At 43.0% G+C, this 25,960-nt stretch overlaps 1 protein-coding gene across 8 annotated transcripts in view; it reads right to left on the bottom strand.

Annotated features, from left to right (window-relative positions):
* Positions 1 to 25,960, bottom strand: part of CLASP1 (cytoplasmic linker associated protein 1) — a gene marked incomplete at its 5' end in the record, with an annotated part of 163,393 nt that overhangs the window by 78,628 nt on the left and 58,805 nt on the right. For all 8 annotated transcript variants that reach the window (XM_084264745.1, XM_084264751.1, XM_084264748.1 and 5 more), the window contains 11 exons: positions 442 to 612; positions 1,798 to 1,847; positions 2,520 to 2,687; positions 4,420 to 4,497; positions 5,276 to 5,335; positions 6,266 to 6,336; positions 7,050 to 7,185; positions 7,837 to 7,982; positions 9,845 to 9,937; positions 10,978 to 11,051; positions 11,976 to 12,128. In XM_084264745.1, coding sequence (XP_084120871.1) covers positions 442 to 612; positions 1,798 to 1,847; positions 2,520 to 2,687; positions 4,420 to 4,497; positions 5,276 to 5,335; positions 6,266 to 6,336; positions 7,050 to 7,185; positions 7,837 to 7,982; positions 9,845 to 9,937; positions 10,978 to 11,051; positions 11,976 to 12,128 — 1,200 coding nt within the window. The remainder of the gene's footprint in view (positions 1 to 441; positions 613 to 1,797; positions 1,848 to 2,519; positions 2,688 to 4,419; positions 4,498 to 5,275; positions 5,336 to 6,265; positions 6,337 to 7,049; positions 7,186 to 7,836; positions 7,983 to 9,844; positions 9,938 to 10,977; positions 11,052 to 11,975; positions 12,129 to 25,960) is intronic.

The raw sequence follows: 25,960 nt of genomic DNA, 5'->3' as shown, positions 1-25,960 counted from the left end.
ACATCTTTCTCTTTTGCAAAACAGAAAGAGATCCAACTCAAAGCAGATGTACTATTCAAAGCATAAAACAATGGAAAACCAGCTTCAGGAAAGGAGGGAAGGAAGAGAAGGGGAAGAGACGACGGAAATGTCAAAAGGAATTCAGCAGTGTTTTCCTCAGCAATGTCCCAGAACCAGAACAAGATCTGCTTTTCCCCAGAAAGAAGAGCAAGACACAGACTATTAAACATTTCAAAACCTAAGAAGTTGCGTCAGGTCAGTTTAGGGTTGTTTTTTTTTTTCCTTAATCACAAAGGAAAGAGATTGCACACTGATCCGGGGGAGCTGGTAACTATCTCAGAGATATGTTCTTCTACTTAGAGTTTAATATTCAAATCAAACTACGAGGTACTTTCAGCTAGCAAAGAAAGCTAACTGCAGGAGTAGAACATGTAGATTTACCTAGTGATGCGTATGAGCCTGGGGGCAAGGCTGCAGCAGAACTGAAGGGGGTGGATGCTCCAGAAGACGTCACTTTTGACTTGGCACTAGCTGCTGCATTCACATCGACGTCACTGCGGGATCGCTGCAGAGATCCTGGTGTTGACACAGATTTTGTACTTACTGTAGATGCTGCAGATGGGAGTGGGAGATCCAGAATAAAGAAGATTAATTTTTTGAGCTCTGTGCTTCCAAGAGCTTGACAAGCAGTTTAACGTACTATTTTTAACGCTCCCTTCTAGTGCTGAAATACCTCAACTAAGAATGCTTTATCAGGGCAATGTGGGCTTCCCCACACTGCCTGCAAAGATATCTCAATGTTGACCTGAAGCTACCTCTAAGAACTTTAGCAGACACTAACCTAAATGCTGAGATCAAAAAGGCTCCCAGGCCAGTTACAAAGAAATTTCTAACAGAACCTAGATGGGAAAGTTAAACCATGGCACCCATCACCAACTTGTGAGTTGCTGGCCAAAAAAGACCTGAAGGTCCCTAAATTCAAGTTCTATTAACTTCCTTCTCAACACCTCATCTTCTCACGAGGACTGCTGTTCCCATCTCTTGTTGATGCTTACCCTCTTAAGCATGAAGCTCGTTTATTCAGCTGCAAGCAAACGTGCATTTGTGTGCACAATCGAGTAGGTTACGCACCAATATCTCCTCGAATCAAAGGTCTCAGGAGGCTGTAACTCTGTACACAAACCAGCCAGAACCCAATCTTGGTCAGGTGTAGAAGGCAGCTTATCTTCTACCAACAAAGTTTTGTCTCTTATATTCCGTATCACAATTTATTAAGTTATTGTATGCATTTACTCAGGACAGGAAAGCTGCACCTAAAACATTCCATCTGACAGTAAAAAACAAATTAGGAATGAGATGGAATTGAACACCACAGGACTTGTGTGCAGAAAATGCCTCCAGTGAGTGCTGGAACCACAGAGAATAAATGACAGAAAATGGTGAAGCTGAAATGCACCATTAGACTATGTAGCTGCACGTCTTAGCGTCAGCAGCAGTTTATTCCAGCTATTGCACAGCTAAGCATACCTTGGGTACAATTTCAAGGCTTTTTAGCTTTCCATTCAGTTGCAAGCAATAACAGATTTACTATCAAAAGCATCATTATATCAGCAGTTGATACACAAAATGTTGTGTACAACCCAAAACTAATTAAAAATTTTACATAAAACGCCATTATAAAGAGCAGTAAGCAGTGATCAAGGTTACTGTTTGCATATTATAGCGTGTGAAGTTCTTATTCTAATTCATCACACTTCCTCAGCAACACTGGAGCACATTTTCAGCTCCTGTTCTCACCTCTAGATGTAGTACTTCCAGTAGGGCTTCTTTTGGCAGACAATGGACGGCTAGAAAGTAACACAAACAATTATTAAAACAAAACTGGTATTTCATAGCCATCAGTAACAGAGCTACTCTGCTCCCTCAGTAAATAACAGTTAATAGCACATTATTTGTATACAGGAACTGACTAAGAAAGCATATTGTTTAAGAATAAATACAGCACCACCATGAAATTCTTTACATGAGCATTATTTGAGCAACAAGAAACGTCACTGAAATTGCAGGCATTTGGAGCCAAAGTTGACTGTATCTCTGAGAGCCTAAAATATATACATTCAACAACTGCATATTGATTTTGCAGTTAAAACTCAAGTTTAGTTTAGCATTTTTTCCCCCTTTTATATGGAAAGAGACAGATATACACCCCTAGGATTAATGCCAAACACAGAATTTCAATGCAAGCACACCTGGAAGGAATGACTAACAGTATCTGCCAAGCACAGCAACTTCCCTAGAAAGTTATTTAAGGAGTCAAGATACTGATATTTTTAAGCCAGCAATAGGCTTTGCTAGCTTTTCATTTTAATACAGTGTTAGCTAAAAAAACCCAAAGTCTGAAGTAATGAAGCGTTGAGGCAGAACAATGATCAGATGAGACAAAGCAATGTGATGGCTACCTCCAATTCAATGGAACCACCAGCAGTTAAGTCAAGAGGTTGTGACATTGAAGGACTTACTTGAGGCTCTCCTGGGAGCTGGAGGAGGAGCGATCTGACTGTGGCAAGGACACGATGCTGTCAGAGTTCTTCAAATGTGACTGCAGGGCCTTCTGGTAGGAAGACTCCAAGGTGTGGTACAAATGCTCTGCCTCTCTGCTGAAGTGGCTGTGGAAACCCCAGTAACACCTGGAAGGCAGGCACAATACTGTCAACATTTCCATGACATGTTTCAGCAGAGCACAAGTACACTCAGAGCCCGTTTTCACTACTGGCATTAGTGGTCTCACCAGTCTGGTCATTTCCACCACCTACTGCCCCACAACACAATCAAGACATCAGTTCCTTCAACCCATTGCATTGCTCATACAGTTACACAGAAGACAAATGAAATCAAGTAAGAAGAGAAGAACACACTGCTTGGTATGCTGTAAAAGCACAAGTGTCATAAAGGTTTTATTACAGAAGAAACCCTCTTCCCCCCTGGCTGTCCACCGTTCACAGGAGACAGCAGACCAATATGGCAGAACACAGATGCATGGGCCCAATGCTGGAAAGCACAAGCTGGTGCTCTTTTCTTGCCCAAGTTTAACAAATAGCTCTTCTACAGGGCTGCAGAACTGAGTTGAGGCTGTTAACTCTCTTTCTGGGGAGAACTAACAAAGAAAATGAATGAGATGCTCCTGTGGATTTCCAATCAAGGCCATGCTGAAAATAGAAGTGTTTTAAGATGAGGGAATAATTCCTCTCTAGTCCAAATCTCCTGGCTGATGGCTAAACACCATTCACTCTCATCACAAAAGAGATGAAGTCTCTCAGCACTTTTCAGGGGGCAGCTAATGGGCAGTTTAAAAGTAAGATTCTCAGCTCAAATGAATCAAGAATTGTTTGTATGTGACAGCTGGTCCTAAGTGTCTCAGAGAAGTCACATGCATTCTCACATTACTAGAAGGAACCAAATTTCTGTCTTACAATCAGCCATGTTGTTAATTAAGAAACATGGGAAGAAAGAATTAAGCATGGTCTCTGAAGTCTCACACCATTCTCCTTGCTGTCTACTCAGCTTAACTAGTCACCCAGTGTGAAGTCTCAGTGCCTACTGTATTTTTCATTGATGGACACATTCCCTTTCAAAAGGACTTAAACAGTCCTACTGTGAAACACCTCTGTTTATAACATACTGTTTAGATTGCTGAAATTTATTGTTCATTGATTTCATGTTTTACAGCATCCTCTTTTCTGAAAAAACCTTCCTGTGGTGCTGTGTTCAGAAGAGCATGATGCCAGCACATCAGCATACTACAGTGAGCACAAACACATTAATGGGAACACAAGAAATCTTGAACTGAAAAAAGTTAATTGCAAATCCAAAGTTTCCTACAGATACTTTATTACACTGAAATAACATCTTTGTATGTATTTCCTTAATTGAGGATAGTTTACCAGTGTACTAGCAAAGGACTTAAGTTTCAAGAGTAGCAAATAACCCAGTCTTGCCTACAGGCCAAAAAGAAAAATATATTCGAACTAACAGTGTTTTTGCACTAATTAAAAGAAATCTCAGTTAACTGCAAGTAACTCAAACATCAAGAAGGAGGACAAGGTTACTAGTTCTCCACTCTAGATTCTTCAACAATTCATTTTACCTGCTCAGTCGGATAAAACCACCATAAAATATTACAAGAACAAAGTGAAGTAAGCACCATTAGAAGACACAGTACATGTTACACATACACAGTCACCTTGTATGACATCTGCTGAAGTATACACTCCCACTGAAGCCAAAGGAAGCTTTGCAGTAACTGCCAGAAGACAATAACTCACGTGGACTTCAGTCTCCACCATGCAATACCACTGATTCACAACACAACATGGGCAAGGAAGAAGAGGAAAAAAGACCCCAACAACAGCTTCCACTTACTTTCTGGCCTCTATCCTGGCTTCAGAGTCTGCATCGTGAATTCCCTTCTTTATTGTTTCAGCTAACACTGATATGTGTCTGAAATCAGGAGGAAAACATTATTCAGCAGTGCAGAAAGACATGCCACTCAGAAACAAATGACTAATTTGATTTTGCCTTGGCCTCCTGGAACAAAGAGTTCATCACATCCTCCCGTTTCCATGTAAGATCCTTTAGAGGATTTATTTATTTACTCTTACAAGTCAGTTTTCTTTCACCCACATTGCTGCCTAGGAAAAAGCAAGCATAGGTCAGTCTTTGGTTAGCTATTGAAGCTGCCTGGGGAGTCTAAGGTTAAGGAAATTGTGTCCCAGCCTCTTCTCCCATAATTACTTTCACTGTTTGTTAGTTTGAAGTACTGTAGAAGCCTCAGAAGCTTGTGATAGACATCTTACTGCTTCTACCTCATCATCTCACTTTAAGGTACAAAGGGGAGGGTGTGGGATTTCTAGATATATAATTCTGGAAATTTATATATCATAATTGTTTTATATATTTATTTTTCTATATTATATATAATTTTATTTATACCTTTTCAACAACCTTTTAAAAATATTTGATTCCCCTCTTCCCCCCAACAATACACTTAGCCAGGTTTTCCAGGGCTTCTACAAGAGCCAGCCTTGCTGAACTCTGCCTACCAGAGCTACAGGTATGAATGGGGTGTATGTGCACATATTGACATGCTTTTTTGGTGGCAGTATCTTCTCTGCTAGAGCTACTTGATATAATCTCACTTCTGTATTATCCTTACTCCAGAATTAACCTCCCTAGACAAAAGTAGGACAGAATTAATCCCCTTGTTTTCTGGGCTTACCTTTCTAGGGAGTGTGTTTGCCACTCCTGCAACAGCAAGTCTAAAAATTCAAAGCAGCGCCTGAGAGGAGAGAGAGAAGAAAGGCTGAGTTCTCACAGAGGCACAATGACTTTGCCATACTTACCTCTGAACAGCCACCTTCTGTAAGGAAGCTTTTCCAGACACTGGAATTCAGTAACAACCCCTGTAAAAACATTAACATCTCTGCAAACACTATCAATAAACAACCTGAAGTGGTAACTGGAGAGAAGGCTTGACATAAAACAGTCCAGAAAGTCCCTCTTTTCATTAAACAGGATAGACACCCAGGAGGTGCGTGCTAACACTACTTCATACCTGCCAGTTCAGGCTCCACTGGAAACTTCACCATTAGCTCCATGTGGAGACAGAGCTGTTCTACTTTAATCTCCTTTCCTCATCTGAAGAAACTAAGGCACAAGCATGCTGTTATCTGTTCAAGGTTTATCACCAAATTCAACAGCCCCAAAGCCCTTCTCTTTGTTTAACTAGAAGAGAACTAGCTAACATGCATGGACCAGGCAAGAGTCTCCTAGTGAGGCAGTGGTCTGACACACACACACAGATGTACGTGCAGAGGTACATCAGCACACCCAGTCCAGCTTCCAGATGACAGAACACTACTGCTGACTGCCTCAAAAAAGAAAAAAAATAAATCACTATAATGGCCAGTACTGGGAATAGGAGCATCTCTGCAAAGAAGCAAAAATCACATGATATTATTATAACATGTAAGCAGAAAGATCACCTTAAAAAATTTTATTTCTTCTCTACAGTGCTGCAGCTTACACAAGCTAGATAGCTGTCTGGAAATTTGATCCCAGCTTACGGCTGTGAATGAGATGCATTCTTTACTAAGAGTGTCTATCACCCCTTTTCAAGAATAAAAACAAATACCTGAATGCTATCAGACAGTACATGTGAACCTATTTACTGATAAAAAAAGAGAATAAATTCAAACTAAATGCTCACCTTCTAACTGCAACAGACTTGGAGGTACAATTGCTGGTTATGATGGGTATTAATCGAGGGATGTGCGTATGCTGGAAGAAAACAAAGAGCCAAACCAGGAAGAAATGTTTACACCAGAGTTGTGTAGAATGAAAGGCCACCTCCCACAGCCACCTCAGCCCAGCATGCAGACACTTGCTTTTGTTCATTCTTAAAAATATAACTGCTAAATGTAGGAACACTAGAAGATATGGGATGGATATTTTTCTTATTTAAAGTTTTTTTAACTTTTGTCTGTTAAAATATGTTTAATAGATTTACTTTGTTCTATAATGACAGGTTCCAGTGAGTCAGAGCTGAAGTCACTGCAAGAGGATCTAAACTGTCAGTGGTGACAATTTAAGAGATCCCAAGGCTTCTACAGCTTCCCCAGTGAATCACTAGGCAGAAGTCACCTCTGCAACCTAATGGGGTTTTAGGAAACATTCTCTGTCTGTGAGGAGCTTTAAAGCACAATTAAGAGGATAAGTCTGCCCTGCAAGGCAGGTTTAAAACCCAAAGCAGTATCTTTGCTCGGGCCTTCTAAACATGGAAGCATCTTACTCGCACATAAAAGTTTTTCATAGTATTTTGTCAGGGCTTAACAGTCATCATCTACACAAGGCTACATGGCATCAGAGACAGCACAGCCAGGAAAGTAGATTAGGCAGTTAATCTAACTTTCACTGCAGTACCAGTCACGTTTTCTCAGAAATACCACAGGACTTGGGAATGACGACATGGTTCTCTCTTGAAGGGTACTTACTCGAATGATTAATCTAACTGCTACAACACCAGAAGTGGCCATGACTTTGGCACTATTCGGAATTAGGTTAAAAATTGTTGGCATGATGGCTTCTGCCCCGTGGTCAAACTTGTTTCCCAGAACTGATGACAAGTGTCTGAAAGAACAGAATGAAGTCACGTTAGTGAGTGTGCTGAGTCAGACTTCCACAGAACATCTGACATAAGCACATTTGACATCTCGGTCTTCACAACTGTCACCTCCTCTCCAACTCCAAGGGACAGAGAACACCTTTCACAAAATAGTTCCTTTACTTTCACTCCAAAGGTACATTCTATGTTCATCTGAAATCTTGAGAAGCATTAAGTTCTGCACATAATAAAGTAACTACCACAGCTAATAAATACTAGCAAATGGGACCATGCTGAAAGACTGTATCTTTCTGAACTGGTTAGTTTATATTACAGTTTCTCTGAAACTGTCCATTTTGCCTCAATATGCACAAATCTTAAAAAAAAAGCTGTTAGAAACACTGCACCCTTTTTCTTTAAGTGTCTCACAAAGGATAAATCATCAGAAATAAAAGCTAGCTAGATCTGAACTAGAACACCACATGCATTTTCATCTTTACTGTTCGCTCTTTCCCTACTCAGTGAGCGCAGGACCTCATGGCTTGCTCAGCCACTCAGCCTGTCTCAAAGGGGTGTCACTTACAGCAAGAACAGTTTGGCTCAACTAAAGTTAGTTGCCTACCATCTGTTCCTTTTTCCTGCAACTCATTGCAAGCACGTGTGGAAAGGAAGCTTACCCCAAGGTGATACAAGCCTCCCGCACTACTTGAGACCGCAGGTCCTTAGCAGACAGTTTAAATGCTCCATCCAGAAGTCTTAAGTGTTGGAAGAAGTTATCATATTCTGCAGCTCCAGCCAAAAGTAAGGAGCGGATCTTTTTCAACTGTTAGCACCATAAAAGAAAGCAGTGACTGTTAATGAGCAATAAACACAAGGCCACACTTAGGTTCAGGGCTAATACTTGGCTTACAGGGTCCTTGTACAACTGCAGTGAGGAACTCTGTTCTTCAGGTCCAAGCAATTTCATTGTTTCAGATCTTCTATTCAATTCACAGGTTAACATATTAAGTAGGATAATACAAACACACTAGCTAAGAGTTACAGGAATCCAACATGTTGCACATAGCTACTCAAGCTGTTTTGTTAATGACCCAAACACTACTTTAAGCCAAAAGGTATCTTGAAGGGTTTTCTCTATTCTCCTTAGAAACCAGTTATTTACAACAGCTTTCCAGGCTTAGGTCCTCTCACAGCTAACTACTGTATTACAAAGATTATCTGATGGGCATGGCTCATACTTAGAGCTCAGTAATAATGACTTACACTTAGAATATGTCCACTGACTTCATTAAAATAATTGCCTGCCTCTACTAGAAGTGGAAGTCTGACCCCATCAAAATGGGACATTTTCTATTAATATTACAGGGACTCATGTACACTGATGCATATGTACAGTGCCTCAGTTTAAGCTCACTGCTCCTCAGTACAGGAAAGGAAAAAACCCTGAAGTAAGCTAAATCAGCAGTGTGCCACTCAGATCTGTAATACTGGGTTTGACAGGCATGTCAAAGTTGCTACACAAGTGATAAAAGCCTACAGCGTAGACAAGACCATGCATCTATTTATATCATGAAAACACAGCTCACTTCAGCAAATAAAACTCAGTCTTGGCATGCATATAACATCCATTTTTTTACTTCCACATTTCCCACAGTTATATTTATTTATTCAAAACCTAAGTGTGCAAATTTTTTCTGAATTGTTTTATAACTCTCCTTCCACAGAAGAATAAATAACTTCTCTACGAGCAAAGTGACTTTCTGCCTCATCAGGAAGTTTAAGACATCCTGAATACTGCTTTTGACATTCCGACTTCAGCGTCACCTAGCAAATTTCTAGCTTTACATCTGGATTTTGCTGCATGACTGCCAGCTCAACCTGATACTGTCTCAACTGAGTCCCCTGTTCCAAATACCATTTGCAGTTCAAATTTTGTCTCCTAAGGAAATATTTCCCCCAAGCTAGGGGGAACATAAGTGTTTGCCACAGACCACATTCCAGTCCTACTCTGATGTTATCCCATGTGCTTCATGGGTGTCCTGGTTTTGGTCAGGATGGAGTTAATTTCATTTGTAACAGCAGATGAATGCTGTGTTTGAGAGTAAAATGGGAGTACTGCTGATAACACCCTGATGTTTCTAGTTGCTGTCAGACAGTCAAGGACTTTCTCAGCTCTTCATGAGAAAGGAGGGGCGAAGCCAGGACAGGTGACCGAACTGACCAAAGAGAGTATTCCACGCCAGTTACGTCCTGCCCAGGATATCGGAGCCTGGGGCGGCTCCGGGACGCGCGGTTCGTGGGGGACGGTCGGGTTCTGGGACGGCTCTGGGTGGCACGGCCTGAGTTGTATGGTTTGGTGAGAAACTGCATTGTGTATCAGCAGCTTCATATATTTTGCTTTGAAGTCCTGTTAGTATTGTTACATTGTATCTTTCTGTTATCTTAGTAAACTATCCTTATCCCAACCCACGGGCCTCTTAATTTCTTGATCTTGGGGTTATTTGCCCCTTTCTCTTCCTTTTCCCTTCCCTTACTTCTCACCCCCCTTCCCCTTCCCTTTAACCTGCCCTTTTCCTTAAAGGAGTAGGCAGCTGCGTGGATCTTGGCCCTCAGCTGGGTGAAACCACGACAATGGGATTAAGCACAGTGCAGCAAACAGTTGTACTAACAGAGCTCATCACTTACCGCAGAGACTCTCTGTTCCCAGTCGTGCTTATCATCTGAGAGTATCTCTCTTATTTTGTTTATGGATTCCTCCAGATCCCGGCTAGAATAAATCTGCAAGTTTAAATACAGGGTAGCACCATAATGCAAGATTTACTCTACAAAAATCGGATCACTTCCCAACTACATTCTTAATGTCCTTTGTTCCTCAATGCTTAAATATCATCTGCTAGCCTTGGACACAGCTGGCTTTGCAGAATGCAAATAATTTATACTCATTTCCTGCAATCAAATGTTACTAAATTACCACAAGATGATCACCTTTTATTGTTTTACTGTATTTTCATGACTTTAAGTGGCACTCCTGCAGCTATAGTGACTATATGAGTGAAGACCTACAGAAGGTCATGAGTGGATACATGTGCTGTTCAGCTGTCCCAAAAAGAACTCTGGTGAGGGAGAAGAAACGTGTGACATCTCAGCTACCCAGCTAAATCACTGGCAAATATGCACTATCCAGTTGTAGCACTCACAAGAGCAGCACAGAAGTCGCCTCTGTTGCTTTCAGTTCCCAGATGAAACACAGAGGTTTCTGCTGACTTAAGCTTTTGTCTGACCAGACTCCAGCATGCAACATGCATATTCAGTTCCAGCTCCATGTCTGCTCCTGCAATACCTCTATCACAACCTTCCCATCCCCAGTCCCTCCACTTCCCAAGGTCTCACACAAACTACTGGCAGATACCACCATTTAAAACTTCAATCCCTCTGACTCACAACTTGCCTTCCCCTCAAAGAAGATTTGCCAACATCACAACAAAGGACAGTTTGCCAGTAATTAGGACTAGATCCTAGATTCATTTTCTACTGTCCTGGTTCAGGCCAGGCCAGAGTTAACCTCCCCAAGCAGCCAGCATAGGTGACCTGAGTCAGCCCAGGCTGTTTTCCCATACCACCTGACATCACTCCCCCATAGAAGGGGCTTGTCGGAGAGAGGTGATTCAGTGCAGCTCCAGGACAACAACAGTCCTCTTTTCAGCGCCCAACTCGTGCTCGAAAGCACAACCTGAGGATTAAGACTCTTATGCTCTACTGCTACCCCAGCCTTTTCAATGCCCAACTTGGTGTGTGGTTTAACATGTAATTCTACTTACCTGAACCGTTGGGACATCTTCAAATGCCTTAATGAAGTCTTCTTCATCCACAGCACCTGCTCCCTCTTTAGCTGCTGACAGACAAATGAAAAAGCCTTTTCAATCTTCTTATCAACAAGAGAATCAATTAAGAAACCACCAGCTATTAAGGCACCTAATCAGGAGAAAGTTCACTACCCATGCAGCCTCAGAGCACTGCAGAGGTAATGAAAGAAGAGACAGGGAAATTCAATGCCAGGCACAGACTAGACAGTCACAGCATCCTTCAGCTCCTAGGCACAGAGGGCATATTAGGGAAGTCATTAGAGTAGTGGCTCAAAAGTTAGGGGACAGGCTGAAAGATGAAAGGGAATATTTAATTATACGGGAGATTTTGTTTTAAAGGATTTATTCCTATCTATAACAGAGGTAGGGATCTGACAGGTGCACAAACAGACAAATGATAAAATAGATTAACAGTCTCTGGAATGCTAATGAGATTAAAGATTGACTGATTAGGGAAATTTTTCTGTTTCTATAGCTTGCATGTAGAATTATTGCCCATATTCAGAATTACTGATCATTTTACTTTCTGCACCTTCATTACCAGCAAAGCCCAGCAGCCTTGGAAAACGGCTGTGTGTCAGTTTTAGATTGCACAGGCTGATGTTTAGCTCCCAGTTGTAAGCAGCCTGCCTCAGTTCAACTAGTTACAGCTGTAAGGCAAAAGCCTACATGCTGCAACGTGGAAAGGATTTACCCACAGCCTGCAGTGCACGACCACACAGCTCCAGCCTTTCACAAATGCAAAGCACATCACAGGGACGTGGGGACTGCTTGGAGATTCACCCTACCAAAGTTCAGTTGTGGCACGGAGACAGCGCACAGGTAATGATTTCACAGGGGAAAACTTGCTAGTGGATCTTTGGGGCCAGCCTGGAAATCCTTGCAATACAGCTCAAACATGAACACTGTAAATACTTTACATAAAGGTCAACTTGTATAAGCTATTGGCTTACTTGAAGACTTGGAGCCCAGAGCTGCAGACCCAAGCCTGCGGGTAGTCCCCATCCCAACTCTGCGCGAGTTTGCGGGGGCCTTGGAAGATGTAGAGGAGCTAGCTGAGGAAGGTCTGTTCCCATCCACAGAGTCTTCATCGTCAAAAATTTTATCTGCAAAAGAGAGCACACTCAGCCATAAGTCTGATGAAACAAAGGGGTGTCTCAGGGAACATGCCCATACAATGGCAAGCATGCTGCATGTTCAGGTCTGCTCTGCCAGCTGCCAGCAGTGCCTTCCTGCTAGATATCTGGTTGGAGCAAGTTCAGAGAAGGGCCACGAAGATGCCCCAGCCCTCTGATCACCTCTCTCATTAAGACAGGCTTCCATGAAGTTGGGCTTGTTCAGCCTGGAGAAGAGAAGGCTCCAGGGAGAACTTAGAGCAGCCTGCCAGTACCTGAAGGGGTTACAGCAAAGCTGGAGAAGGACTATTTAAAAGGGTATAGAGTGACAGGATAAGAGGTAATGGCTTTTGACTGAAAGAGGATGGATTTAGACTAGATAAGAGGGGCAGGGGTGTGTGTGTGGTGTGGAATTTATGATAAGGGTGGTGATGCCCTGGCACAGGTTGCTCAGAGAAGCTGTGGCTGCCCCCTCCCTGGCAGTGTTCAAGGCCGGGTTGGATGGGGCATTGGGCAACCTGGGCTAGTGGAGGTTGTCTCTGTCCATGGCAGGGGGCTGGAACCAGATGGGCTTTGAGGCCCCTTCCAACCCAAGCCACTGTTTATTCATGAATGACCACTAGGACACCGAACCCAATCCCTTGCTACTGCAATCGCTGTTATAAACCCTTCCAATGAATGCACTCAGATCGAGAAGAAACAGGGCAACACTCACACTGCTGATAAACCACAGACCCCTCCAGAGCTAAAAAAACACACTAACTTTTTAAATGATCACCAGAGATTCTTTACAAGGAAAATGAAAAAGTTACCTCAGGATCATAAAACCCATAAATATAAGGTATATTAAAATTTATTGAAGGTGCTGCATACATCCAAAGGGAACTACAGCCTCTATCTCCATACTTGAACGTAAATTAACTTAAAATGAATTACAATCCCTTTGCTTCTCAGTGAAGGTCACTTCAATTCCAAGGGAGTGCTTAGATTGCAGTTTTACAGAGATTAGCTAATCCACTTTAAAAAACAGCCTTGGGTTGAAAGGTGACAAAGTGTTTGGACAGCTGATACAGATGGTGCATATTATTTGCTGAGGCCAGAAAAGCCACCCATCACTTAGCTTCTCCACACTAACACTTCATTCAAGACTTGAACCTACTTCATGTCCATCCCTCTCCAGCAGTTCAAGGTACACACTCACCCACTCTTCACCATTTTGGGTAAATCCCCTTTGCAAAATTTCACTTGGCAAAACCCCAGGCAGGTGCTTTAATCCATCCCTACTCAGGAAAGCACCTGGGAATATCCAGTAACAAATGCAGGCTCCCAGCTAGACACTAATGAGCGAAATTCAATACAGGGTGAGCTTTCTAAAACTATGAAAATAAATCGATCACAGTAGAGACGTATTCTAGGAGATGCAAAAGAATAGAAAGAAAAGTCTGCATTGACCTCAGCCCAACAGCCTTAAGGACTATTCCCTACCCAAAGTGGTATTATTAGCAGCTGGCCACAGGAGCACAGTCAGAAATCACCTAAAGAACTAAAGCCTGTGTTACTGATATGCACCCGCGCGCGCGGTGCCACCCTCCACTCACAGCACAACACTTAAACAGCAGGTAGAAAGCAGCATCCCACACTACAGTTGGCCAAGGACATCTCTTCTCCCTAATTCTGATGTTTAAGAAGTCTTGGAATATGGGAAAGGGCAAGGAAAAAAGAACATCTGAAGGAAAGGGGTAATAGAACAGCAGGTGCTTGGACTGTTGTGTGGGTGAAAGGAACAAGACAGAAGTGAACATATGAACTTTAACAACAAGAAATTTAAGGTCACTCAGCCAAAGAGAACAACATAAGCCACATTTGGGATGTGGGCTCTCTAACACAATGCCCTGAGGCAGCCATGGAGCTGCTGACACTGGTCATGTTCTGACATACGTAATTCAAAGATAATTTGAAAAGAGCTCAGGGAAGGAGCATGAGAATGATTAAAGGATTGGAAAATATGCTTTTAATTCAATTAAATGAAAATTCACTGTAGGGGACTGCTTAGCCTGGCCAGATTCTTAACAAGTTGCTTGATTATATTCTGTGTTAACACATCAACTCGGGATTTATTAGTGCAGTTTTCAAGTGTGATTTATTAATACTGTTTCTCACCTAATAGAAAAAAAATATACAAGGCCACTGGCTGGAAGTGAAAATTAAGATCTGAATTGCCTTTTTTTGCCCCCTTTCTCGCCCCTCCAGTTTTTTTGCAATAATCACAGGACTGACTTCCAGAGAAGTCAGGAGGTGTGTCACAAAATTCTACCACAGGCAGCTCTAACAAAGCAAGATTGACTTTTTTTTTTTATTTCCCTGAAAGATAGTCTAGTTCAAACAGGAATTATTTCAAAAACATTATTTGGTGAGAGTTTCCTGAAAGGTCATGGCAGATCAAAATAGACTTTAGAAGTGTACAGTCTCTGAAGCCTCTAGGAAGGGGTTTAAGTGATGCAGAAAGACTTGCACAGACCTTGAATACACAAACTTCTGAGCAAATTCTGCCCCAATTGCATTTATACTAAAAGCTCATATAGATATTAAGCAAATTATTATTTATCATATATATGTATATCTAGTCAAGAGAAAGTCAGTCAAAACAAAAAGGTACATTACTACTTCAAAACTGCTTTCATCTGGTTATAAAATTCTCCACAGCATGCATTTCAGGCTATCTATATGCAGTGTTAGTTAACTCACTTCCTCCTGGATCTGCATTTTTCAGGCTCCTCTGAAAGGAGAAGAGGGTGTGGTTTGCTATGGCATATAAGTAAAAAAATATAGGAAAACAGATATTAAAACAGAAAATCAGACTATGCTACTAGAGTATTTTAGCAATTACATGAACTATCATTTCAGTGTAAAACAGGCACTTCTGAGCATTAACCCAAAAAAAGAACCCTCCAAAAAACCAACCAGCCCACAGTTTTGGGGGTGTTTGGATTTCAATCCCATCTTCCTGTTCATTAAGCCTACACTCTAAGCATTGCATGTTTATCAAATCAGAATATCCCTTCAGCAACGCAGCAGCATCTTCCCGTCTGAGCCGTGCAGAATGACAGCGCCACATTCAGAACTGCACAGCAAGTCTGCCAGCAGCACGTGTGCAGGACAGCAAGAGAAACAAAGAACAGAAAGAAACCTGAATGTGGGAGTACAGAAAATAAGAGAAAAACAAGCTACTGCCCATACATTATCACTAAAAAGCCTCTTTCTTCCCCATTCACTGGCTCCTGTTACCAATCATTTCAACTGGGGTGGTATTTTTCGTAGCAAGCCGCGAGGTGGTAAATTCAGCATGGGTGTAACTCTCGTGACTCCAGCAGAGGTGCACTGAAGAGGAATCAGTGCCACGTTCTAACATTAAATAACCCACTGATGTTGTCCCATCCCCAGCCCCCCCCCCTCCCCAATACTCATTTCGAAGGGCCACACAGTACCCTCCGCCAGAGACATGCCCTCACAAAAGGGGCCTTTGTCTGCCCACCACTCTGCTGTCTGGGAGAAAGAGAGAACACAATTTGCTTTGCGTTTTTCAATTCCCTTATATTATTTAAGAAAGAAAGAAAAAAAAAAAAATCGCTTACAAGTACATATCCTTCTGCAAATAAGCTTCCTCAACATTCCTTCATATTTTCCATAGCGCGCCCAGATGTAACAGTGCTTCGGAGCGCGCCGCGGCTTTCAGTCCAGAGCGTAATCAATCATTGCCCCTCGTATTCATTAAGCATGCTGTCTTCACACGTGGATTTAAACAGCTATGGCTTCAGTCTTCTCTCTCTACGACTGCAGCTCTGTGGGATTCTCATCAATACCCATTTCCAGCCCAGGAAACTCCACTTCTAGGAAGGAAATTCCCTACTAGCAAGGGGAACCCGGGACAAATAATCCGGGATGAAAACAAGCTGAGTCTGCCTGGCTGGGCTGGCTTGCACTAGGAACCAGCCTGACTTTATCCCCTGGGAAGCGCTAACAGGAGCATCTCAACAGCTGTCATCATTTGTCCATGACGAATAAATTTAGTCATTATTCATTTTGAACCGTAACCCCTTCAGGTCTGGGCAAGGTGTGAAACGGGGAGAAAAGACAGTGCCCAGTTGTTCAGGTGCTTTGGTATAAACAAGGGCCAGCATTTCCCCTGCCTGAACCACCAGCCTGGGACCTTTTAGAGCAAAGTAATTGAGTCTCAAATTTCCTTTGCAATGAAAGGAGATGCTTTCTGGCTTTTAAAAATCTGGAATATGTCACAGTTAAGTCTTTTAATTATTTGCCTGTAAGCTTTGGAGAAAATAGCTGCTCTGTAGTGACTACAGACTGGGAAAAAGGAAAAGAGCTTATGATCATGTCTGTTCCTAATAAAGACACCCTGCTATGGTCTTCTGGCCAAACTCTGCGTGGTATGCCACCTGTTTTGGCCCTGTTGTGCACAGTTATCATGTCCCATCTCCAAGCATCAGGTGAGCAAAGCCCAATTCCTGAAGATCCGAGAGCCCCCCGTAAAATCTTTCACCACACACAGACAAGCCAGCCTACACCAAAGAACACGGGGTATGTTATTCCTAATCCCTTTCTCCCAAACGTGATCCCGTGTGCATTGGTTGATATTTTTGAGAGACACACCCCTTCAGACACCTCAGCCCATGCCTCCTCCCCATCGCCTGCATCTGATACCCCCATCCTCCAGTCGTGACTCCCAGAGGACACAAGGCACAGGTCACTCTCCAGGGTGTCCCACCAGGCTCCAAGCACAACTTCAGCCAAGGTTAGATGCCTCTTCCCATTAGCACACACCAGACCCACACATGGCTCACCTGCAAGCCTGCCAGGCTCCAACATATGTAACTGCATACATTTGTCTATGAAAACAAATGTATGAAGCCACTAAACGGACACATCTAAGCTCCTCAGCAGGATTAAATGTTTAAAACCAGAGGAGTGAGTACACAAGCACAGCACATCGTTAGGATTTCTTGTATGGCCATCTCCTGTGGTTTCCCACCTGCTCTCTCCTTCTGGCTCTAAGTCCCTCCTTACCCACCATCCACACCAAGCAGTGTTTTGAGCCTTTAAAACACCACCTGCCTGGGCTCGGTGACCCCAGGCACCCCCCCAGTGCCACCTGCCACCCCTGTCCCCTTCCATCTTGACATTCCAAGTTTTACCCAGCTCCAGTCCCAGTCCACCCCACCGCTGCTTTTCAACACAATCCAATAAACCACCTCATCATCCTTCACAACTGAATTTCAAGTGAATTCCCAAAAACCCAACCTCAGTGGAGATCCCCCCCCCAAGGGTTCACCAGGACTGAGACAGCCACAACAACAGTTACATCTGCAAGGATATGCATATTGCCTTTACCTCAGCTTCTTTCTCTCACCTCACATATACTGACCTATTGGAACTAGAGTATGTGTAGTTGTGGGTGAGAGTTTATCTTACAAATAAGATTTCTACAGTGTCAATCTAGACAATATATATATGACCATAACAAGTAAGCAACACGGCTGCCATCAGCCACAGGTAAGATGGTAGAGACCAAGTCATGAATGTCATGCCAAGTAAGTGGACAAATACTTTTTATTTTAATAACCCTTCCAACACCCATGTGCTTTTTTTAGTCTAAAACATTTCAGTTTCCCTTTCTTCACTAGGCAAGGTGACAGTCGTCATCTTGGCTGCTGCCTCATTCTGTCTAATTACAAGCTAATGAAGCTGCTCAGAAGCTAACAGGTCTTCAACTGCTATCACAAAGGGAAAGAAAATTTCTGAAAGACGTAACACATGGAAATATTTTCTGCTCCAAATACATAATTTCTTACGCAGGCGGCTGTTCTGACACACATCCTGCACAGCCCTGAGCACAGGGTATTGATATCTGCAAGTCCCCCAGTCCCTGCCCCTCCCTATGCCACAATGTGGGGGAGAAAGGAGGGAAATCATGACTGCAGTGAAATCTGCTAAGAAGGGAGGGGTGGGGTGAAGGTGCTTTAAGATCTGGTCGCTCTTCTCATTACCCAACTGGTGTCACTGGGTGTGCAGTGCAGTGTAACAAATTAGAGAGTTTTCTTTCCTTTATTCTGTGTTGAGTCTGTTCTGCCCGTGACACTGGTTGTGGAATGATCTCTCCCTGTCCTGATCTCCACTCCTAAACCTCTCAATATATATCTGCTCCCGTCCAGCTGAAAAAGGGAGTGATAAAGTGGCTTTGGTGGGTGTCTGGCCTCCAGCCAGGGTCAAACCACCACAAAGCAGAACAACAATTGGGCAGTAATAACATAACACACAAAGCAGGCTTCTGTTAGCAAGGTATCCTGCATTTATTAAACCTATTCCAATATGATAAAATGAACTGAGGAAATCAATGTACAGCCTGACCTGACAGCATCCAACACCAGACAGTCTGCATATGGAGAGTAAACACCAACTGCTACCTGGTGACACTCAAGATCTGCTCTCAAAGACTGTGCCCTGTTAAGTCAGACAAAATTTTCCTGCAGATGACAGCTCTCAAATCATGCCACACAACTGATGCAGGTTGCTTTTTTGAGGGATGTTATAATTTTCAATCTGGGAATCAGATGGCTAAAATTTCAGTTGTATCCATGATGGCTGTGGGGAAGCTTGAGAGCAAGAACCTTGAAGACTTGAGAACAAGAGACAAATAAAAAGGATTCAGTATTTATGAACCCGTTTGCTTCAAAACGTGATTTTTAAAACCAAAACATGGTGACATTGATGTTGTCAACCTTTGCAAGCCAAAGCATGTACTCCCTAATAGTGTATTGGCATTAACACAACTCAGAACACAACAAAGCACTTGTCAAACTTTTCTGTTCATGAAGCTTACACACCTGGAAATGGGAAATTTTAACAGCTAGTGGAGCTGACATTCATCCAGTCAATTTTAGCAATACAAAAGTTTCCATCAGCTTTCAGTAGATTTAGAAAAGAACCAGTACAAAAGTTTTGCATTCCTGTAAGCTTTGTAAAATTGAGAAGCAATAGGAGACAACAAAATAGCTGTGATACTGAGTGAAGGAGCAACAGCTCAAACAGCCAAACGAATTTACAACAGCACTGAAAGCAGAGATAAATCCACAAAAATAACCCAGAGTTGTTATTTTTGTTAATTATTTTAGCACAGTTGATACAGACACCTAAACAAGATTCACAAACCCATGTGCTAGGAGCTGCAGAGATACAGCCTTCACCTCATGCTGATTAAATAAAAATAAAAATCTAGACAGAGAAAGGCACACAGGGCAAGAGGAGGAGAAGAGAGAGAGGGATCTGTTTTCCTTAAAGTCACCCTTAGAAATACAGTATTCCCACAGTGCCCTTTCCAGCCAGCCACATGGCTTTCCCCCAAACCTCAAGAGCATCAGGAAATCCACAACACATACCTTGGAAAAAAACACACACACACACCCAAAAGCCCACTTTTAGGTATAGTTTTAATTTAAAGAGCAAACCCAGCCCTTCACTACCCTGCACTTACCCCTCCCATCACCCAGAGGCTCATTGTTCGGCCTTTTGGGGCACCTGCCCACCATTGTCACCAGGCTGTCCACACAGAGATAGGATTATCTCCAAACACAGACTTCCACACACACCCACTACTTTGGAGTCTATTAAACACTGTGCAGCAGGGTGTTATTTCCATGTGTCACTGCCACTGTCCTTCCCCGCTGACTGCCCTTTGCAGGTGCTGTCCCTTTTTTGTTCTGGACCCCTGGAAACACCCTTTACACTGCACGGGGCACAGGCATCATCACTCCCTCCTCACAGCGTAATCTTTGCAGATAGAAACACAAAGTGGGTCATATACCCTGAGCCCTAGAGATACCCATCAGTGAGAAAGGCTATTTATACAGGAGGGACCAGGGGGATCTTTTACAGTCAGAAAACATCTTTTTCAGAACGACAGGAATTAGTGGCCTTATTGCAAGATTGGTGTAGCTGAAGGAGAGCTGCTCTTCATCCTGTGCTGCACAGAGCCAACATTAAGGTTTCTCCTCAGCCTCAGTGAAGTTTAATTATTTAGGCAAATGATTCTATAAAAAGAAAGCCAATTCTTCTGCCTTTGTTCAGAAGACAGCAAAATTTAACTCTGCAGAAGCACAGGGGGTCCCTCAAGCACCATCTCTATGCACAAGCGATGGGGAAGCATCAGGTTGAAGAGCAAGCACCGAACCTTTCCCCTCCCCGCCCTCACCTCCAGGATTTAGCTGCTTCTCAGCACTTGCTAGAAGACTCACAGCAACAGCCTGGACTCCCTGTGCCTATGGTGAGCCTCTGCTCTGTCAGAAATTCAGACAAAATAGGCAGGGGCATCATCCAGCTACTGGTCATTCACAATACACCCCCACCCCAGGCCTACCTTCTGGTCAACCCTGCACAGTACTTGTTCTAAAAATGACATAAATGTGATTAGGAGGCACAGCCATTCAACAGCAGAGAGCAGTATTTGTTATTAACATGTGAGCAATGTGAACCAGAGTTGCTGATTCTCAAGGGTGTGAAAAACTTAAGGACATAGCCAGAATCTTGATCAAGCTCTGTTCTTAAACATACTTATTTTCCCTAAACCATTTTTGCCTCTCACTAAGGATAAGGGTAGCATCACAAATATTTGCTTCCTTATCTTCAAAACTGGCTCATGCATATTCAAAAAGGCTATTTGCAAGTGGCTCAGAGAAACTAGAAATCACATCACAAGGTAAAAGGAGGAAAGAAAACGTCCAAACAACCAAAAACCCACAAAAAAACCCCCACGAGAGTTTTAATTTAGCTCTTGCCAGGCTGCTTGATGCTTTGCCACACCTGAAACGGAATGCTCTGTATTTCACCCGGTCGGTACAGAAACCGCTCCCAGTGCTGGTGCCAAAGGGAGCTCCCAGGGAGACACCTGCTGGCAGCAGCTCAGGGTTTGTCTGCAAAACCCACGAGAAAGAGATACCTGGGGGATCAAGGGGTAAGGTTCTGTCTTACTGCCCCCACCTTCTATACCCAAGGTACAGTGAATAAAGAGGCACACCGGGAATTTGCAGCTTTTAAATGGACAGATGCTTTTCACCTGCAAAGGACAGGAGCACCACATGCAGACCCATCAGGTGCCTCCAGCCCCACAGACCAGGTTCAGGTTTCCAGCTATTACCACCATCTGTTGCCATGACATCATAGGAAAGCGCATCTTCCCCAGCCTGCACTCCCCAACGGCCATTCCCTGCACAAATCCCTCTTCCTCCTCGGGTAATTACCACAAGGGCAGCTCACCTAGACGCAGACTGCCCTGACACACACCACTGTCAACAGAAGGAAAGTGCATTTTATATTGCTATCACTTACTGCTTCCTGAAGGGCTGCTCATTTTCTATACGTGCCACACATGGAGGTGGACGGCACCGACAGCGAGCACACGGAACGAGCACAAGGAAAGGGCATCCTGATGTTTTTAGGCCAAAGCTCTGTTACAGACAAGCCAAAAGCATCTTACTGCCTCAAGTTACCCTGAGCATGTTGCAGGGGGTGGACATGACAGAGATGCTACAGGAGATCCCACTTCCAGCCAGCACTGAACACCCTCCCCGGTGCAAAGCCCACTACAGCTCACAAGTCCCACAGCAGAATGAAACAGCCACAGGGAGATATGAACTCCAAACTGCAGCCTTGCTTCCTTTCAGTAGAGGTCCCTGAGGACAGCTGGGTCAGTGAAGTCAGGAAGATGTGCATGAGAAACCTGGGGAAGCTGTAGCACCAAGACCTTTGTTTAGGTGCATTTATAACCAGTAACAGGGACAACATGTTGCCCCCCCACACTTGGCACTTGCCAGGGGATGACCCTCCTATGAGAGCACAGGGCATCCTAAACTTTCCAAGCAACCCCTGCAAGCCAAGAAACACAATGTGTGCAGTTATTCCTGAACGATGAAGGAACAAACAAGGCTGCCAGACCACGTCTGCTGTACAGCCACAGAAGACAGGAGCCAGGGCTCCTTGTCCCGAGGCGCCCATCTGCCTGGTTAGAGGCGAATGCAACTACATGGGCACGACATCTGCAAAACCTGTATGGTGTCAGGCACACTGCGCATCGGTGACTCCCACCCAGATTGTCTGGCCTGCTGCATAATTAATACACTTTAATTAGAGAACTATTTAAAATACTGTAAAGTGCTCGGTGGGGCAGTAACCGTGAACAAGAACATCTAAAACTGCAGGTGGTTGAGACAAAGACCAACCATGAAAGGAAAACCAGGGAGCAATGGGCAGCGACTCCACAGCCCACGTGCATCCTGGGAATGAGCATCAGGTACTACAAAAGGTATGACCAGCATGATGACCACAATTTTTACTACAAATAAATGCTTCACTTTTATAAAGGTGCATATTACTACAGACTGGGAAGGCACATATGCAAGGTGTACAGGCTTTTTTTTAATTTAAAATAATCCAAAGTTGGATTTTATGACCATGGCTACGCTGTGTACCTACAAATGGCTACCAAACTGTGGTTTGAGTCTTTTCTGACAGAAAACATGACTGGCAGTGGCTTCAGAAGCTCCTGGAACAATTGCTACTAGGTTAAAGAGTTGGCTGTATGCTCTCCAAAGCAACCACTGCAGCTGTGAGCAAGGAAAAGTGATAGAGGAACCTGACTTGGTGCTGACTCTTGCTCTGGTGTATTTAGTAGTACTGACTGGCTGCATCAGCACTCTCCTGATGCACTAAAAAGCAAAGGTTTCTGCCTACTCCTAACTAATAAAACTAGCACTTAGAGGAAGAGGAGGATTCCTGTCCCACCACCACCTCAATTCAAATCTTACAAACCATACTTCAGCACCCTTATGCCAGTGCCAAAGGTTTGCAGCCTGGGAGAGCTATTGTAATGTCTGTGTAAGCTTGGTCAACTGCAACTTGAGCTTAGATCAGCATCTTGTTAGAGCTGATGAGAAATATTCCCTACCCACATCATACTCCTTTTGGTAGACATTAGCAGAGGAAGCAGTTGTTTGCCAACAACCAAGCCTACTTTGTTTATTGTCTTTTGCAACCCTGGGGATGAAACCCCAGTAACCAAATCACCAGTGTTCTGCATTTCCCAGGATCATTGCAGAAAAAACAGCAAAACCACATTCAAGATACATGACTTCAAGTGGTAACTTTGAAAATGTTATTTGTTTTAGCAGCAAGAGCAGAAATGAGTAGATAACAGATGATGAAAGCATTTTGGAGTCTAATGACTGGTTTGAGAACAGCACCCAACCTCAGAGCAGTAAGACACATTTTACTTTTAGAGGAAAAAATGCTTGGTCAGTAACTTTCAGAATGGATTTTCAGTGGCAATTACTTCTAACAATACTTTGCAGAGGTTTCTTTGTGTACAATTTCTTCGTGTATGTGGATTAGTTCCCTTTTTTGACACAGTGGAAAGAGGCAACATACACATGAAGAGTATGACTCCAGGTCATGAAGAAAAGTCAGAATCAGAGCAAATGCCAGAAGACGTAGAAGAGTACAGGATTTCCTGTATTTAATCACCATCCCACCAGGCTAAATGCTGCTTCCAGCTTGACACACTGGGGATGGAAGTGAATGCAAGAGGGTGCAGAAGTTGACCTGATTGCTTTTTTTTAAGATACCAGTACCTCAGATTTCCTTCTACGTGATTTCAAAGAGATTCTAGTACACTAAGTAGTGGCCTATTTGACAGACACTTCAGTATGGTTTGGTTTCCATGACAGACACTTCAGTAATATCTAGTTTCCATGTGGCTGAACAACAGAATCTAAAAGAATCAAATTCAAATTTCGTATCGTTTGAAGTACAAGCAGACTGAAAGCACAAGTGGAAAGCTCTAATTCCTGAGACACATCAGTTTCTCTGGTCTTCTTCACCCACCCTTCAAAGCTGTATTCTAAGCAAAGCATTGCCTCAAGGAAAAAGAGTCACAGGGAAAAACAAAAAAGGAGAGAGAAAAAAATATTCCAAATTTAAAAAAAAAAGTCTCTCAGCTTATAAAATATTAACAGTCAGCCGAGTTTCTGATTTCCCAAAGCATGTTTCCCACCCCCAACTCATTTAAACCAAAAGATAGATCTAAACTCCTTCATCCACATCGCTCACCCATAAACAAACACCATGATTGGGTACAGCAAATAAAGCATCTGTATTAGGTGGGGGCAAAACACAAAGGTGGATTGAGACACTGCCTGAACTTTCACTCCTTTTGTCATTAATCACTTTAGACTGCTAAACATGATACTCATATTTGAGAGGCATGTGAAACCCTGAGCAAGCAGGGGCACTCTAGTGTGCTGCAAAGAAATAGCCATCTTTCCCAAAGAGCTTACAACCTAAAGCAGTCAGAGCATAGTTAAAAATAACTACTGTCATTCAGACTCTATATATAGGAAAAATAAGGACAATCATCCTTCAAAAAGAAAAAGGGAGTTAAAGAAATGCAGTGGGTCCTAATCCTTCTGTAAACATAACCCTGCCTGACCCACGCTTACTTGGCCTCCATCAATGGTGCTCTTTACTTTCTCCCCATGGGTCAGCATTTTTTTTCAACCATCCTCAGGTCCCTGCACCTAGGGAAAACTTAAATCTGTCACACAGCCATCCAAAATCTTGTCATGACTAAAACTTGGTCTTAAATGGGACTCAAATAATTGACTCTGATGGCACAGCAGATCATCTGAGATCATAACCATCTTGTTTTCCTCCCATATATTGTGTGCAGAGCAAGAGACATCCACAGCTGTTACATCCATGAAAGAATGATGAAAAAGATCAGTTTCCTCACACAAAGCTACTTAGTGCATGAAATCAAAAGATCATCAGGATCAATTAGAAAATCAGAATTGGAAAAACATGGTATGACAGACCAGGAAAACCTGAATTCATCTGACCCAAATTCCACCAGTTCCTCTACTGTATCTCCCATACCACTTGACTCTAACCCCAAGATCACCTTACCCACCAGGAGAGCTAAACAAAGGGCCTAAGAGCAGGGTAAGTTTGACCTTAGTCACTTGGTAAGAGGTGGTGGAAGCTATGAATAACCATATCTACAAGCAAAGCATCTTCTCTGGTTCAAGGGCAAAGTCTGTCAAGTAAAAATGAAGGATGAATGTGCCTTTGGACTCAGACTCACAATTAAATTATTGCTGCTTAACAAGTTATAAGACACCAGCTGAGCCACAGTAGCAGCCCTCGTGCTGCTTTAACTCAACCCTAAAGCAAGCCAGCCAAGCAGGATCCCTCAGATTTGCCACAAAGAACACAAACATTAATCACAGTTTAATGTCTAACACTGGATATAGCTGTTACAGACTTCACAACACAAATACTGACCTAAAGGGAGTTGGAGACAGTAAAATACAAAGAGGTTCCCATGCAAAAGCTGGGGATGCTGATTGCAGAGAAAACCTGCCTTAGCCATGTTCACCACTCCCAGGGGAATTAAAAATATCAAAATTGATCATCTTTCCTTGGAAGTGGCACCTCCTCACAGGTGATTCTGTCAACTTGGAGTAGCTGATACAGAACAAGATCCAGACAAGGTGATGAGCACTGATGGTTGAAGTCCTACCACCCTTCCTCATTCAGAAGACACTCAAATCATTAGGTGAGGCGTCATCAACAGCAAACCCTGACACTTATGAAACTAAACACACCTCATCTGAACAGCCATAATGAATCTGAAATCTATGCAGATACAAAGAAACACCCATCCCAGTCTCACAGGTTAACTCAAGACAATTTATTTCCATCCA

Source organism: Gallinula chloropus, assembly GCF_964237585.1.
Source record: "Gallinula chloropus genome assembly, chromosome: 5".
Classification (NCBI taxonomy): Eukaryota; Metazoa; Chordata; class Aves; order Gruiformes; family Rallidae; genus Gallinula; species Gallinula chloropus.
Note: the sequence above shows the minus strand (reverse complement) of the source record. Positions and strands in the feature narration are given on the sequence as shown.